This window comes from Oncorhynchus keta, chromosome 37 (genome assembly GCF_023373465.1).
Source record: "Oncorhynchus keta strain PuntledgeMale-10-30-2019 chromosome 37, Oket_V2, whole genome shotgun sequence".
NCBI lineage: Eukaryota > Metazoa > Chordata > Actinopteri > Salmoniformes > Salmonidae > Oncorhynchus > Oncorhynchus keta.
Genome location: NC_068457.1, coordinates 26,250,880 through 26,267,560, shown reverse-complemented (window position 1 = coordinate 26,267,560; position 16,681 = coordinate 26,250,880). Strand labels below are relative to the sequence as shown.

At 46.9% G+C, this 16,681-nt stretch overlaps 1 protein-coding gene across 2 annotated transcripts in view; it reads right to left on the bottom strand.

The window, feature by feature from the left end:
* Window positions 1–532: 532 nt before the first annotated feature.
* nbeal1 (neurobeachin-like 1) overlaps window positions 533–16,681 on the bottom strand; it is a 49,962-nt gene continuing 33,813 nt past the window's right edge. For both annotated transcript variants that reach the window (XM_052499946.1, XM_052499947.1), the window contains 24 exons: window positions 16,056–16,184; window positions 15,716–15,865; window positions 14,864–15,021; window positions 14,276–14,400; window positions 13,884–14,010; window positions 13,606–13,754; window positions 12,346–12,479; window positions 12,093–12,194; window positions 11,760–11,855; window positions 11,529–11,653; window positions 11,137–11,277; window positions 10,616–10,746; window positions 9,932–10,041; window positions 9,608–9,725; window positions 9,110–9,207; window positions 8,632–8,748; window positions 8,305–8,504; window positions 7,815–7,987; window positions 7,620–7,714; window positions 7,278–7,394; window positions 6,379–6,540; window positions 5,712–5,860; window positions 5,006–5,141; window positions 533–3,733 (listed from right to left, as the gene is read on the bottom strand). In XM_052499946.1, coding sequence (XP_052355906.1) covers window positions 3,629–3,733; window positions 5,006–5,141; window positions 5,712–5,860; window positions 6,379–6,540; window positions 7,278–7,394; window positions 7,620–7,714; window positions 7,815–7,987; window positions 8,305–8,504; window positions 8,632–8,748; window positions 9,110–9,207; window positions 9,608–9,725; window positions 9,932–10,041; window positions 10,616–10,746; window positions 11,137–11,277; window positions 11,529–11,653; window positions 11,760–11,855; window positions 12,093–12,194; window positions 12,346–12,479; window positions 13,606–13,754; window positions 13,884–14,010; window positions 14,276–14,400; window positions 14,864–15,021; window positions 15,716–15,865; window positions 16,056–16,184 — 3,147 coding nt within the window. In that variant the 3' untranslated portion in view covers window positions 533–3,628. The remainder of the gene's footprint in view (window positions 3,734–5,005; window positions 5,142–5,711; window positions 5,861–6,378; window positions 6,541–7,277; window positions 7,395–7,619; window positions 7,715–7,814; window positions 7,988–8,304; window positions 8,505–8,631; window positions 8,749–9,109; window positions 9,208–9,607; window positions 9,726–9,931; window positions 10,042–10,615; window positions 10,747–11,136; window positions 11,278–11,528; window positions 11,654–11,759; window positions 11,856–12,092; window positions 12,195–12,345; window positions 12,480–13,605; window positions 13,755–13,883; window positions 14,011–14,275; window positions 14,401–14,863; window positions 15,022–15,715; window positions 15,866–16,055; window positions 16,185–16,681) is intronic.

The window sequence follows — 16,681 nt, the reverse complement described above, 5'->3', positions numbered from 1 at the left end:
GCTGATTGTACAAAACATTAGGAACACCTGCTCTTTCCACGACAAACTGACCAGGTGAATTATATTATCCCTTATTGAAGTCACCTGTTATATCCACTTCAATCCATATATGAACTGGAGGAGCCAGGTTAAGGTTTTTTTTTACACATGGATTGTGTGCCATTGAGGGGGAATGGGCAAGACAAAAATATTTAAGTGCCTTTGAACGGGGTATGGTAGTAGGTGCCAAGCGCATCGGTTTGTGTCAAGAACTGCAATGCTGCTGGGTTTTTCATGCTCAACAGTTTCCTGTGTATCAAGAATGGTTCATCAGCCAAAGGACATCCAAGCCAACTTGACAACTGTGGGAATCATTGGAGTCAACATGGGCCAGCAACCCTGTGGAATGCTTTCAGCACCTTGTAGAGTCCATGCCCCACCAAATTGAGGCTGTTCTGAGGGCAAAATAGGGCACTCCAAATTAGGAAGGTGTTCCTAATGTTTTGTACACAGTGTCCTATTTTCACAGCTACAAATCAGCCATACATATGAATGACATGTTTGACAAGACTTTAATGATTACTTTCCACTTGTGTATACAAAGCAGTTTGTCTGTACAGAATGGACCAGGGAAACATTTAAAACAATCACTTACAATTTAGTACCTGGAAAGTGCAAAAAGTACAATTAAAATCCACTAAAATAAAAATCATGCTGTACATTATACACCAGTATTTATAAATCAGATATACACACACATCCATTTTGGTGACAGTCACAGAGCAAGCAGCTATAAGGTAAGACACCAATATATTCCAGATTTTTAGTCAACTTTGTTTTCAGTTCTAGATTCTTGGTTCCTATTGGATGTTAAGTTTGTGGAATGCTGCTATCCATGGGTTATCATGGAGGGAGGGGTAAAACAAAGAATTCTACACACTAACCGGATAATTGTCTGTATGATGCAATGTGGATAAAAAGGCACTGTTTCAGTGGTGGGGTCGGAAGAAAGTCCTAAAACAAGATAGTGGGGTCGGAAGAAAGTCCTAAAACAAGATAGTGGGGTCGGAAGAAAGTCCTAAAACAAGATAGTGGGGTCGTCTGCCTGACAAACTAAGATGGACAAAAATAGAAACATGTATTAAATACGTCCTTTGGAAAAAAATTGAGTAACACATCCTGATGAGAATGGAAACCGTTTAAAGGAGTATGCCTTCGAGACACATCAGCATAAACAATTAAAAATAAACTTATTGAAACGGCCTCTTGGTTAAAAAAGGGCACACGTTGGTCTGTGATTGCATTCTCCGGACAGATTGCGGAGACACTTAAAAGAGAAGAGCAAAAACAACCACACTGTACATAGAAGTCTGATCCCTAATCTATAACCACCATAGAATCAGAATGAATGATTCTAAGTCCATGATAGATAAGAACCAGAATCACTGAATTATTACCAAGAAGGCAAATGATATGACAAGGAAATAAGGAATTTGGCATTTTAAGAAACTACTGTCATCATGAACATACACTCTCACATTATGCAACAGATGAGCTACCCCGACCAAACTGTCATTTTGATTTGACAGGAGCATAACAACCATAAGGATTCAATGGGGGGTGAAATCATTCATAATCTCAAACATTGACATAAAAACACACATGAAATCTCAAAAAGCCACGTTAGGCCTGGTTCACAGACACGTTTAGTGACATTACTGCATTTATGGAACTCCAAAGGACCTTAACTAACTGACATGGCTCCCAACTAAGAGACAATTATGGAAGGAGGAGGAACACTGAGGTGATTCTGACTGTTGGAAGATGACAGCCGTTTGGGATGTCTCTTGGCAGAATAAGATTAATCTCCCAATCGCGTCGTCCCGGTCAGAAAAACCAGGAAGACTGGAGATTTTTTTTTAGTTCAGCCTTAACAAGAGGCTGGAATGTACCAATGCACAGTCAGTGGAGCAGAGGAAGGAACTGTATTGCTGTAACACTGACATCTCAAAAGCCCTTAGAAAGTCTCCCCTCCCATTCTGAAAGGTGGATCGATCCACCGTCTTTAGTTTTTCGCAGCATAAATCTTTGTTGAACAACTGAAGCACCACTTAAAAACATACAAATGATGTAGTGTGAATTTAAATAGCCTACGGGGAAAAAAGCTCATTTTCATTCATAAATAAACATTGATTCAAGTAACATAAAAACATTCTAGGATGGATCTAGAGCTAAACATTGCACACTAAGCCAGGTTCAGTATGGTTCGTCCCTCCGAAGCATGCGGTCTAACACAAGTGTGAGAAGCTTGCAGTGTGTGTAAGAGTGTAGTGTTTGAGGGGAGCAAGTCCTTTGGGCACGGTATGGGGTAGCTAGTGATTCTACAACACGAGGCTTCGCTCTTCTTCTGTAGTGTCAAACTAGCCGACTTTGGGTGCGTTCCAGGTCGTCTTTATTGCCGATTATCAGATTTCACAACGCCTGGAGACGTGTTCATCGTCTCAGAAACCACATTAAATGTCATATAGAAATTTACTGAGATTGCAATAGAGATGACATGGAACGCAGTCACAGGCTTCTCCAATAGGGAAGGGTCTATGCAAGTGTACATTAGCAAACAAGTGTGTGTGTGTGTGTCAGGCTTAGTATGAGTGTTGGATACCTTAGGGCCCCGTCCTCTATAATAAATGAGGAGTGGGCCGGAAATGCCATGCAAAACACAACCTAACCACAGACCTTATACACATGCACACATCTGTAAAAAAAAAACTACAATTATCAGTAACATCAAACACAAAAAAACTAAACAAAAACATTGTATTGTGACTGAACATAGCCCCTTATTGCTGCATAGGAGCCCTGAGGCATCGGTCACAGCCTAGTCAGACTGGAAGGCAAAACCAAGTCAACAAAAGCCCACAGGAGAAAACAACCAGCGAGAGACAACACACAGAAACACAAAGAGCGTACATACACACACACACTGCTCAGTGGTCTCGGGTTCAGGGCTCAGAGAAGTATAAAATATAATTCCCATTGAAGTCAGTGTTACGTGATGGGTGGACCGTCAACCAGGTTAAGTGTTCCCATTGGAGTAATTACATTTCTACGTTGGGGATCCCCTTCATTCCTTGGGCCTGAGAGGTGGACGGGTCAGAGGTCAGCTCAGATTGCTGTAGTGTGTGTCTGCATAGAGGGTCTCTGTAGTAGTGGGAGCCACTGGCCTGACCGAGCTAGTGATGATGGAGGAAGATGAAGAGTAATGGCCATGTGTGTCATTGAAGGGGAGGGTGTGTGAGGGGATGTATGCACCTACAGTTGGATCAGAAACTCGACGCCCGCGCCGGTTGGTCCATCCTGACCTGCCCTACTCATCCGCCTAACCTTTACACACAGTTAAAACACACACACCCCCCCAGTCTTCCATTCGTGGGTCAGTCTGTCCTTCCCAAGTCAGAGGGAGGAACAAAAAAGGAGAGTAAGATTCCCCCAAAACAGTCATCAGTCAATCAAAATGAGGGGTGGTTCAAATCTGATTGGGTAGACTGTGATGATTGGCAGGGCTGGCAGGCCAATCAGACAGGCAGCAGGGTGAGGGGGTGTGGTGGTAGTGGAGAGGAGTGGAGGGTGGAAAGGGTGGTTGTGGGGGTCAGTTCTGGTTGCAGGCTGGTTGGTACTCTGTCTCTCCAGAGGAGATCTGGGTCAGGCGCTTGCTGGAGCCCCACAGCTTACGAGTGATCTGGCCTGAACGCATCTGAGAAGAGGAGGAAGTGGAGAGAGATGAGGAGGAGGAGAGGAGGAGGAAGTGAGGAAGAGGAGAGAGATGAGGAGGAGGAGGAGGAGGAAAGTGTGAAGTCAAAAGAAACAAACAAAAAGCAGGATATGATTTATGATTGATCGGTTAGTTCAGTAATGTTGGAATGACGTAGTGCCAGTTCAAAACCAAAGCTTGGTTCACTTTGAGGCAGGTCCATTTGTATAAAAGAAAGGTGAGAGAAGTTGGGAGGGGATCAAATTATCAATTGATTCGAAGGTGATTCCCTGTGTCCCTCCCTATCCCATCATTACAGCCCCAGAGTTAACCTTACTTTCATGTCTACCAGTAGGGAGGAAGAAATCAGGGTTAAACCATTTTCACTTGAAGAGCAGGAAGACAATAAGGGTTAAACCATTTTCACTTGAGGAGCAGGTGGGGATAAATTACAGCCTAGTGCATCTTATTATAGCGTAGCTTATTACTAATATAGTTTATATGGCTTGAATTAGCAGAGGTGTTCATCCAAGGCAATTCACAGCATGTCACAAATACATATTAAATCAGTCAATAATAATGACACTTCCGGTAAACAATATTGGACAACGCCATCCCAAGGCCCAAAAAGAAGTCATTCCTCGGTTAGAATGAGGTAAACGGAAGCCCGTGTTTTCATTTCACAGTAATATTCCAGGAGAGGCTGTGTTGTATTCATTCAGAGGGGTTTATGGAATGTCTCAAGTGTTACTGTGTGTGTGTGGTCACCAATCCTTGCAGGGCAAGATTGGGCCAGGGTCCTGCTTCGCCCCAGAAACAGGGTCATGTTCATTAGGGCACGCAACAGAAAATGATTTGAAGTCTTACAACAGAAGACTGGGGGGAATAAAGTCCAGGTAGCTCCTCCGCTGTTTGTCAGTTCTCTTCCGTTTGGTGCCTAATGAACACAACCGAGGTGTATGTGGCTAAGGAAGGACAGGTCATTTAGGACAAATTATTAGCATTAAAACAGAGAGAGAATGGTATGCGGTGGTAGTTTGTAGGGTGAGTTTATGAAGTTCCCTCTGAGGTAAATACTTGTTTTTTTATTGAATTGAGGGGGATGTTCTGCTCAGGGGGTCAGGGGTCAGGGCCCTGGGGGTTAAACATTAACTTGTCCCGGAGGCTCAGCCTGCGGGCGGGCGAGCGCACCCTCAGCGGGGCGAGCAGTGGCATTGCCATGAGGGGTGAGCCCTCCAGGCTCTGGGCGATGTAGTTTCTGAATGAGCTCTTTACCTCGGCCGGCTTGCCCACGCCCACAATGATCAGCTTGCCGTCCTGCAGGCCCACCAGCACGTGGCTCTGCTCCTTGGTGACAGACACACAGCATATGGGCACGCGCATTGCCATGGGGGTGGCGCACAGGGACAGGCTGCCCGGAGGAGAGAGGAGAGGAGGGGAGGGGAGAGAGACAGAGTAAAGGGTTCGGTTAGACAGATAGAAAAATCCCTGATATATATATTAATAATAATAATAATAAACTCTGTGTATGCATATATGATTTTGTTTTGGGGGTGAAAACGTTTTCAGTGTAAACGACTAAAACCAGATATAAAGTACGTAGAAAAGATAAATGGAGCTAATCTTTGAGAACTAACAAATCAACCAAAATAAAAACTACAGTCAGGGAGAATTGAAAATTCCAAAAACAATGAATTTAGAAGTATTAATATGGTTATGTTTGAGTAAAAGAACACAGTATTAGACACAGTAAATGCATAGAATTGCAGGAAATTAGCTTTAATACTGCAGTATTTTCTCTCAGCTCAATGGAAACATTTGTAAAAATGCAGGAAATGTGCTTAAAAATCTATATATTTTTTAAAATCAGCTGTTAGCGGGGCCCATTGCCACCCTTACCACCTTTTTGATACAGCAAAACCCTGTAGATGCATGCAGTCACACACACAGACAGACAAACACACACAGGAAACAAGGTCACCTGTACAGGTCTCGTATGGAGAGGAAGCCCTGCTCGCTGCCGATAACCAGGTACTCCCCGGACACACACATGTCTGTCACCTGCTCCTTCAGGCCCTCCGTACACAGGTGCTTCCCATTGACAGAGTACAGGTGCAGGCCGTTCTTATCCTAAACAGGGACAGGATGAGAGACAATCGTTCACCAGGACCCAATCATAATGTACCATCTAGTGGTCAACTAGCGTTTTGCTAGTGGTGAGTTATGTATGACTTACTGTACCAACTAAGTCAGTCACTAAGCAAATAACTCACTCACCCTCTGTAGCTCACCAACTAAGTCGCTCACCAACTAAGTCACTATGGCTTCATTCAGTCCAATTCTGATATTCTTTCCACTAATTGGTTCAATGACCAATCACATCAGATCTTTCTCTGAGCTGATCTAATTGGTTGTGAATAAAAGATCTGCATTGGGCTGTCTGTCTAAACACACACACACACACACACACACACACACACACACACACACACACACACACACACACACACACACACACACACACACACACACACACACACACACACACTAGCTGCCTGGTCAGACTCCTGCACCAAAACACATTAAGAGTTTTAGAGAAGACGATCACAACATTTTCAACTACATATTAAGAACATGTGTTAGTGTACCTTGAGCGTGGCCTTGCCCTCTACACAGGTGTGAACCACCACACACCCCTCATAAGAGATAGCCAGGTGCAGGATGGAGACCGGCAGGGAGCTCTCACAGGGCGGCCGCAGACACCGCATGTACTGGCCCCGACGCACCGTGTGGATGATCACCGTCCCGTCCTGGTACACAGAAACAAAACATCAGCAAGATCCATCTATCATCCAACCTCCTGCATTCCCTCCAACCTCCTGCATTCCCTCCAACCTCCTGCATTCCCTCCAACCTCCTGCATTCCCTCCAACCTCCTGCATTCCCTCCAACCTCCTGCATTCCCTCCAACCTCCTGCATTCCCTCCAACCTCCTGCATTCCCTCCAACCTCCTGCATTCCCTCCAACCTCCTGCATTCCCTCCAACCTCCTGCATTCCCTCCAACCTCCTGCATTCCCTCCAACCTCCTGCATTCCCTCCAACCTCCTGCATTCCCTCCAACCTCCTGCATTCCCTCCAACCCCTCCATCCCACCAACCCCTTCATTCCACCAACCCCTTCATTCCCCTTCATCCCACCAACCCTTCCAACCCCTTCATCCCACCAACCCCTCCATCCAACCCCCACCAACCCTCCATCCCACCAACCCCTCCAACCCCTTCATCCCACCAACCCCTCCGTCCCTCCAACCCCTCCGTCCCTCCAACCCCTCCGTCCCTCCAACCCCTCCGTCCCTCCAACCCCTCCGTCCCTCCAACCCCTCCGTCCCTCCAACCCCTCCGTTCCTCCAACCCCTCCAACCCCTCCGTTCCTCCAACCCCTCCGTTCCTCCAACCCCTCCGTCCCTCCATCCCACCAACCCCTCCGTCCCTCCGTCCCTCCAACCCCTTCATCCCACCAACCCCTTCATCCCACCAACCTCTTACCCGTGATCCAGAGACGGCCATATCCAGCTCTGTGCTGATGCTGACGCTCAGCACCTCGTCAGTGTGTCCATACAGCACCTGTACCGGCTTGGGACACAGCCCCACCGGACAACCTCCCTGTAGGACACACACAACACATTCAGTCACACGCTCATACACCTGGGTAGTGTTCAGTAGGATATACAGTAGTAAAACAGTTTGCAACCGAAAGCAGATATGTGTCAAACAGTTTTTTTTTTTTGGTGTACTAACATCAAACGTTTCCACAGTAACAATGCAGTACAAATGCTTTCTAGTCAGTGTAGTGTATTCCAATAAACCCTCAAGGCTTCATGATCTCACCTGCTGCAGCACCTGCCACACCATACAGGTGTTGTCCCTGGATCCAGAGATCAAGTGGATCCCACAGTAGTCTGTCGACAGGCACGTGACTATGTCTGCGGTGAGAGAGAGGACACCAAATAATTACTATACTGTATGTACAGACAGTGTGTGTGTGTCTGAGTGCATGTATGTGTGTGTGAGATCCATCCATACCCATGTGTCTGATGTGATGTCCCACAGTCTTTCCCTTGACCAGGGAGGTGACCCTCAGGCTGTTGTCCCAGTGGCCACCGCTGAACAGGAGCTTCCCGTCATGTGACACCACAAACAGACCTGCCGTCACCTCCACGCCCGGAGAGAAGGGCCCGCCCAGGACCCGCTGGGTCCTAGAGAGAGGAGGAGACCTCAGATACATACCTCACAGAACAACTTTATGACCAAGTAATGACATCAAGTGCCCTCCAAGGGTCTGTTCCAAAACATTTAAAGTGCATTCTTCCCGTCTCCCATCCTGGAGATAATCACAGACCTGGATACGCCACGGCAGAGTTTCCATCATACTGACAAACCAAACATTCTCAGATGAGTGATTACTTCAAGGAATAGAGGTAAGAACTCAAAACAGGGCTCCCGGCCCCCCAGTCAGACTACAACGCCCCACAGTGTCAAGTAGAAAAGGGGGTGGTGTTGGGGAGGAACTGACTTGGGGTTGGCCACGGTGGGGTCTTTGATGAAGGTAAAGTAGTTGGAGATATTCTTGTCATAAGGCAGCCAGCCGTGGGTTCCCATCAGACAGTTCTGACTCAGGGTCACCATAGTGTCTGGGCTGCCCTGGGTGATGAAGGAGTGGGACTGGTTCTTGGGCACCACGGCTTTCACCAGAGGCACGTTGTCATTGATCCCCTACAAATCAACATTTATTTATGAAGTTGTTTTTCAATGAAACGGTTTTCATAAAGTACTTTACAATAACCAACAAAGAGCGTCATGATCATATGCTTTGATATGTGTGTGTGTTTTCAATACTAACCTCGACAAAGAAGGACTTGAGTTCGGCAAGGTGCTCGAAGATGCTGAGTGGCGAGGCGTCTAGACGACCTTTCCTCCTCTCCACCTCCTCCAGAGAAAGACGTACTGGGTGTGGCTCCTATACACACAGACAATACATCACTATAGCCCATCTAAAACACCTGTTCTAAACCAGTGATTCTCAGCTAAATATCCCTGAGTAACCCCACCAGCACCCATTTCTGTTGTAGCCCTGGCTAAACTAATCACCAAGCTGTTGATGAGTTTAATAAAGTGTTTGTCTGGTGCTACAACGAGGAGTACTGTTGAAGGTCCTCAAAGACCAGAGATGAGAATCACTGTTTTAAATAATCTGTTAAAGTCTCATTCCCAATGATTCCTAATTGACCGGGTCATCCCTCAGTCTCAATGGGCTCATATCACGAGGAAGGCCTGGGAGGTTTCTCCTGGTCAGGTCAAGCCTTGTGTTTCTCCAGTACCTTGAGTAGCTGGCAGGGTGTCTGTCCAAAGTTACTGATCATCCCCTCTACGGCTTTACGCTCCTTCTCATCAGTGATTGCATCCAGGTCCACCGCCCCTACGGCAAAACCAGAGAAACGCTTCAGTAAAGTGCCATAATATAGCAATCTAGCGTTTCTTTAGCATGAGTGCTATTGTATCAGTCTATGGGTTTTAGTGTTAGCATCCGAACCTTCGTAGGTGCAGCGTTTCTTTAGCATCAGTGCTATTGTATCAGTCTATGGGTTTTAGTGTTAGCATCCGAACCTTCGTAGGTGCAGCGTTTCTTTAGCATCAGTGCTATTGTATCAATGAGAGTCTATGGGTTTAGTGTTAGCATCCATACCTGTAAGATGCTATGGATAAGAGCATCTGCTGAATGACCAAAATGTAAATGTACCTCCACAGGTGCAGCGTTTCTTTAGCATGAGTGCTATTGTATGAGTGGGAGTCTTTGGGTTTAGTGTTAGCGTCCGTACCTTCGTAGGTGCAGTAATAGAAGACATTGAGGGCCTCCACGGCCGCGGGGCCTCGCTGTTTGTAACCGAAGATCAGATCGATCCAGTCTTGCAGGTGGGCCGATACGTACTCAGACTCCTGTTACACACACACACACACACACACACACACACACACACACACACACAGCAATAAATCACTAAATACTACTCTCTGTGGAATGCATTTCTCCTGCACATCATGGTAAAATAATGTCTGATCCAATTTTGTTACAGAGGTTTTTCTCTCCCCTTGGGATAAAGCATTATGGTAATGGTGACCGTCCATGAGAAAAGGAGGCTCACCAGGGCTTTCCTGTGCTTATAAATGAAGTCCTCTGGAGACTTGGCCCATTTAGGCAGGATGACATCATTCACCCTCTCCTTGGAGATCTGCAGGCGCCCCAGATCAAAGGCTAGAGGGAGCGAGAGAGGAGGATGAACAAAGGACAGTGGAGTGAAAGTGGATTCCATCAGAGTGGCAGTGTGACCAGATAAAAAGAAGACAGACTAAACAACATGTTAAACTAAGATCCTCAGTTTTTACAATTCAGGGTGTAATTGGGTCAGTTATAGATTTTGTCCGATTTGAACAAGTTCCAGTGTTCCACAATCTGAACCGGTCCAGTCGAGTCCAGATGTTCTCTGATTGGCTGTGTGAACAGCAGCACAGGAGGCGCGTCAGTACGGACAGTCAATCAACATAGCCAGCGTGTCAGTACGGACAGTCAATCAACATAGCCAGCGTGTCAGTACGGACAGTCAATCAACATAGCCAGCGTGTCAGTACGGACAGTCAATCAACATAGCCAGCGTGTCAGTACGGACAGTCAATCAACATAGCCAGCGTGTCAGTACGGACCAGTCAATCAACATAGCCAGCGTGTCAGTACGGACAGTCAATCAACATAGCCAGCGTGTCAGTACGGACAGTCAATCAACATAGCCAGCGTGTCTGTTGATTCTCTACAGACACAGAGCTCATCTCACCGTTCTGATTCTCCAGGAACTCCGGGAAGTAGAAGAACTCTGGGATGAGCTCCTTGACGTCGTTGGGGTTGTCCGTGAGGGTCTGCCACAAAGCTGGGATGGAGTGGAACTGACGGTCCGCACAGTCAAACCTGGACCGACGGAGGAAGAGCAACAGCCAATGGCCTTAATGTAGGCCATAGTACTAGAGACCGGATGGTTTTGCTGACCATGTGACCTGACCAAGACAAACTGTGGATCTAGTAAGGCTGTAGATCGGTGAGAGAAAGACTTCTGGCCTTACTGACATCTGTACAATAGCACATCTCCAGACAAGATACAAGATACATTTGATTGTCAGTTGGAACACACGTGTAATCACAGAACTAGAATGACTAGAACGCACAAAGCTGCTCAGACCAGACCACAGCAATTTGACTGGTACAACCCGAGCACTGATAACTCCATGGACTTTAATGCTGTTAACTTCTGGCATGATGTTTTCTAGTCTGATTCCCCCTCACCAAAACCCATTGCTTTACCGTCCACTCTGTAGCGCGATGTGGAGGGACGTGAAGGGTTCCACGCGGATGAGATAGTGCATGACTCCTGCTGCGTTGGAGTAGTGGGTACCGTAGTGGAACCGGTCGATGGTCCCCGTGGGGTCCTCAAAACTCTCATACCTACAGACAGGGAGACGTGAACTTAACATTATAATTACTTACTATATTTACTACAACAGAATCCAGTTATTTGCCCTCAAAGAGACATTTCCTCAACAGGAATAAAGTGTTGTATTGCAGTAAGTCTAATTCTATGGACGAGGACACTTATGTAGTGAAGAGAATGACTACACTGCCACCCTGGAACGTGTCACGTAATGCCGGTATGTAGACGCCTCAGCGGCTCAGTGAGAGAGGTTGAGAGAACGTACTTCTCCCGTACAGCCTTGGCGTTCCGCTCGTTGAGTACGGCCACGGGCTTGGACAGGTCCCGGAACACCCCTGGGTCTGTCAGGTCCAGCTCCTCTGACGTGTAGTCCGACAGGATCCAGGGGAACTGGATACATACACACAATTGACTAAACCATGAACACCCCTTAAAAGAGCACCAAGATGGTATATTCCACATCTTCCCCCATAGGGTCCGTGTTAACAGAACATACCACTGGGTACTGAGACAGGTCATTGTAGGTTCGGCCCGCGATGGTGTTCAGCTGGATCAAGTAGTCAAAGTTGGTCATCTCTCGGTTCACCCATTTCTAGCAAAGACACGAGAGCGAGAGGAGGTTTAACACAACCTGTCAACACAATACCTGAGACCATACTGACTACTTAACATGGGTCATGCTCAGTAGGGCACAATGTAACAAAACATTTTGCAAAAAAAATACATCTGTTCTTATTAGACCAGTTCAAGGAGTATCACCTCCGTTTCAAACCACTTCCTCCCTACTGAACACGACCTTGATCTCCCATGTCAACGTTTGACCCCTGACCTGTGTGAGTCCGGAGGCCTTGAGCAGCTCCTGTGGTGAGCGTGTGCCGTACAGGCTGAGGGAGCGCAGCAGCAGCATCCTACTGTACACCTTGTTCCGCACCTGTCAATCAAACCACACAGACCATTCCAACATGAGGGGGTCTGTTCAAAAGTGTGAAATCTTTCAGAATGCTCAGATCAAAATATATTATGTAGAACAGATATGATGGCCTGTCATGTAGAATAGGGAAAAAGCAGATCCCAGAACTGACCTCTTTCTTAAAGTTGAGGAAGTAGTTGGTCTGGTCTATGAGGAAGATCTCCAGGGCCGAGCGGCGGAGGTTGTACCTTCGCAGGTGGATCTCCCGGATCTGAGATAGAGGCCACTTAAAGTCCTGACCCACACCTGGAAGGACAGACAGGGGGTTGGTTATGTATAATACATAAGGCCAGGAGTTTGACCTAACTAGGGACTTGACCATGGCAAAACTCCAGGCCCGAATCCTAACCCTACGTCATTACATTATATGATGTGTATTGCATGTGGGAGCAGCTGCACCTCTATGTTTAAGACAACACAATGAGTCTTTAACAGTGTGGTATGTATCTATTGTACATGTCTAGTCATAACAGCTACACCTCCATGTCTAAGACAACACAATGAGTCTTTAACAGTGTGGTATGTATCTATTGTACATGTCTAGTCATAACAGCTACACCTCCATGTCTAAGACAACACAATGAGAGTCTTTAACAGTGTGGTATGTATCTATTGTACATGTCTAGTCATAACAGCTACACCTCCATGTCTAAGACAACACAATGAGTCTTTAACAGTGTGGTATGTATCTATTGTACATGTCTAGTCATAACAGCTACACCTCTGTCTAAGACAACACAATGAGTCTAACAGTGTGGTATGTATCTATTGTACATGTCTAGTCATAACAGCTACACCTCTATGTCTAAGACAACACAATGAGTCTTTAACAGTGTGGTATGTATCTATTGTACATGTCTAGTCATAACAGCTACACCTCTAAGACAACACAATGAGAGTCTTTAACAGTGTGGTATGTATCTATTGTACATGTCTAGTCATAACAGCTACACCTCTTGTCTAAGACAACACAATGAGTCTTTAACAGTGTGGTATGTATGTATTGTACATGTCTAGTCATAACAGCTACACCTCTGTCTAAGACAACACAATGAGAGTCTTTAACAGTGTGGTATGTATCTATTGTACATGTCTAGTCATAACAGCTACACCTCTGTCTAAGACAACACAATGAGTCTTTAACAGTGTGGTATGTATCTATTGTACATGTCTAGTCATAACCCATCCACAACCTCTGGTTTATCAACTCCTGCTCCACTCGCTCACTCTCCTTCAGCCTTCCTTACTCTCTCCTTCTTACTAACAGCATCTCTTCCTCTAATCCCACTATTTCATCCCTTCTTCCTCCCCTCCCTCCTCTTTCAGGAGAACCCTTCCTACGACCCTCCCATCTTCCTCCCTCTCTCCTCACCCTCCTCCTTCTCTGTGCTGCTGTCATAGAAGTAGATGTGCTGGGTGGTGAGCTCCAGACGTCCAGGGCTGACATCCACCTGGGTGACCAGCTCACAGTCCTCCCACAGAACCAGCTTCTCCTTCTGGCCTGCCTCCTCCACGTCCCCCCTGGAAAGAGAGAGCGAGAGATAGAAACAGACAGATAGGTGACCAAGTCCATTCACGTTTTGTAGTCAAAGCCACCCAACAGTCCACGACAGACACAACAACAGTAGACAACGTTGAGAGTGTACTGACGTGTTGTTGGTCGCTGCGGGGTCGTCTTCAGGCAGCTCCAGAATGTCATCCTCCAGGTCGCTGACCTTCACCTGCTTGACCGCCTCCAGCAGTAAGGACTCAGATGTCACCTTCTGCTGCTGGACACCTGGGGGACAAGGGAGAGGAAGAGGAGGAACGAGAGGCGGAGGAAGGTGGAAGAGGATGAGGAGTTGTTAGAGGAGAAGGAAGAGGAGCAAGAGGACAAAGAAGATGAAGAGGAAGAGAAACAGGAACAAGAGGCAGAAGATAAAGAAGATGAAGAGGAAGAGAAACAGGAAGAGGAGAAGGGTCCATGTCTGCAGCTAACATTATGTTTTATTCAGACTTCAGTGATGCCTTGTCAAGGGAACCAGTGAAGCTGCCTCTCTTACCCAGGTTGTCCCTGAGAGCGCTGGCCTGCCGGTGGTCCTCATAGTTGTAGTTGGGCACCAGTTTGAGTCTCATGCGGGAATAGTTCTCCGCGCTGGACACTCGCCAGTGCATCTCAATCTGCTGCCTGAGAAAACAACAGACAGGAGAACGTCAACCAAGTTGCATGAACTGAAGAACAAACTGAACGCAAGAGAGACACCCAGAAACTCATCTAGGGAGTTTTTCCTAGCCACTGTGCTTCTGCCACTGCATTGATGGCTCTTTGGGGGATTTAGGAGGGGTGTCTGTAAAGCACTTTGTGATAAACTGCATTGATGGCTCTTTGGGGGTTTTAGGAGGGGTGTCTGTAAAGCACTTTGTGATAAACTGCATTGATGGCTCTTTGGGGGTTTTAGGAGGGGTGTCTGTAAAGCACTTTGTGATAAACTGCATTGATTGATTGATTGACTGGAGGACAGTGGAGAACAGTTCTTTGGCTGATCATGTGTTTGCCGTGGTGCTGAGGTAATTACCAATGAAGTCCTATAATCATATATAATATAATAATAATAATAAATATCTACATATCGTGTGTGTGTGGCCGTTACCTGTCTGCCCAGGGGCCTCTCTCACACACCAGGCTGCGGCGTGCTCCTCTCCACTGCCTGAGGACGGCGCTGTGCTGGCTGTGAAGCTGCTTCAGCATGCTGTTGTATCGCAGGTTCTCCTGACGGCCGCGCCGAGAGAAGGGCTCCACAAACTGCTCCTGAGGGACGGCGGGACGAGGAACGGGGAGTCAGTGTGTTCTGGTGTGGAGAATCCCACAAGGCAATATGCTCTGTGTTACTGTGGCCTGACATTTCATTTCCATGTTACAGCAGTATTATGGACAGCTCAATAGGAAGTGGACCTTACTCAGATCTGTGTGTCTGTGTGTGTCTGTGTGTGTGTCTGTGTGTCTGTGTGTGTCTGTCTGTGTGTGTGTCTGTCTGTCTGTCTGTCTGTCTGTGTGTGTCTGTCTGTCTGTCTGTCTGTCTGTCTGTCTGTGTCTGTCTGTCTGTCTGTGTGTCTGTGTCTGTGTCTGTCTGTCTGTCTGTCTGTCTGTGTGTCTGTCTGTCTGTCTGTGTGTGTCTGTCTGTCTGTCTGTCTGTGTCTGTGTCTGTGTGTGTCTGTCTGTCTGTCTGTGTGTCTGTCTGTCTGTGTGTGTGTGTCTGTGTGTGTGTCTGTCTGTGTGTGTCTGTGTGTGTGTCTGTCTGTGTGTGTGTCTCTGTGTGTGTCTGTGTGTGTCTGTGTGTGTCTCTGTGTGTGTCTCTGTGTGTGTCTCTGTGTGTGTCTGTGTGTCTGTGTGTGTGTGTCTGTGTGTCTGTGTGTCTGTGTGTCTGTGTGTGTGTGTGTGTGTGTGTGTGTGTGTGTGTGTGTGTGTGTGTCTGTGTGTGTGTGTGTGTCTGTGTGTGTATGACCTGGAAGCGTATCTTGCTCTCTCCCCTCTCCCTCTCTCTCTTGTGCAGGTTGACCATGAAGCTTTCATAGCACTCCTTCCAGAACAGAGCCATGGTCTCGTGACCCTGGCTAAACGTCTCGATCTCATACTGCTTCATGTAGGGGATGATCTGAGGACAGAGAGAGAACCAATTCAACTACTTCTTTTGTTCATCTCAGGCTCGCTCCCTCAGCACCGGAGATTGATGTATTTTCTCATCTTTAAGGTTGATCTTCAAATTTCTCAACAGGTTTCTTGCTGCTCTTCAAGAGTTGAATGACTTAGCAATGATTTAGTAAGGCATTGAACCAGCTCCTCACGTATTTGTCGAGGTAGACCCTCCACTCGGGGGAGTTGCAGTAGAGCTGGAAGTCCTCGAAGAAGGAGGGGCTGCCGTTGGTGTCAGGCAGCTGGGGGAGGTGCAGCTCCATGTACAGCAGCTTGTTCACCTGCAGACACAACAAGATATTACAAGAGATTAGAAAATAATACAAAGTGTTGTGAGGTATTGACATACTACAGACTAGTGGCTAGTAATCCTGGACTTGAAATCTCTCTTTAGTCCAGGACTATGTTTAATCTCTGTCCTAGACACCGACCCTTGGTGTGACAAATGTTTTGTCTATGTGCCAAGGTTTTGCCGTGATTTAACAAAACAGTCAGCAAGTCTCTTTGGAATGTTTGATACGGATTCTACTTCATTGTGACTGTTCATCATGCATGTTTGTGTGTGTGTGTGTGCCTGCGCGTGGATGTGTGTGTGTGTGCCTGTGTCTGTGTCTGAGCTTGAGTGTGTGTGTGCCTGCGCGTGGATGTGTGTGTGTCTGTGTCTGTGTCTGTGCCTGCGCGTGGATGTGTGTGTGTGCCTGCGCGTGGATGTGTGTGTGTGCCTGCGCGTGGATGTGTGTGTGTGCCTGCGCGTGGATGTGTGTGTGTGCCTGCGCGT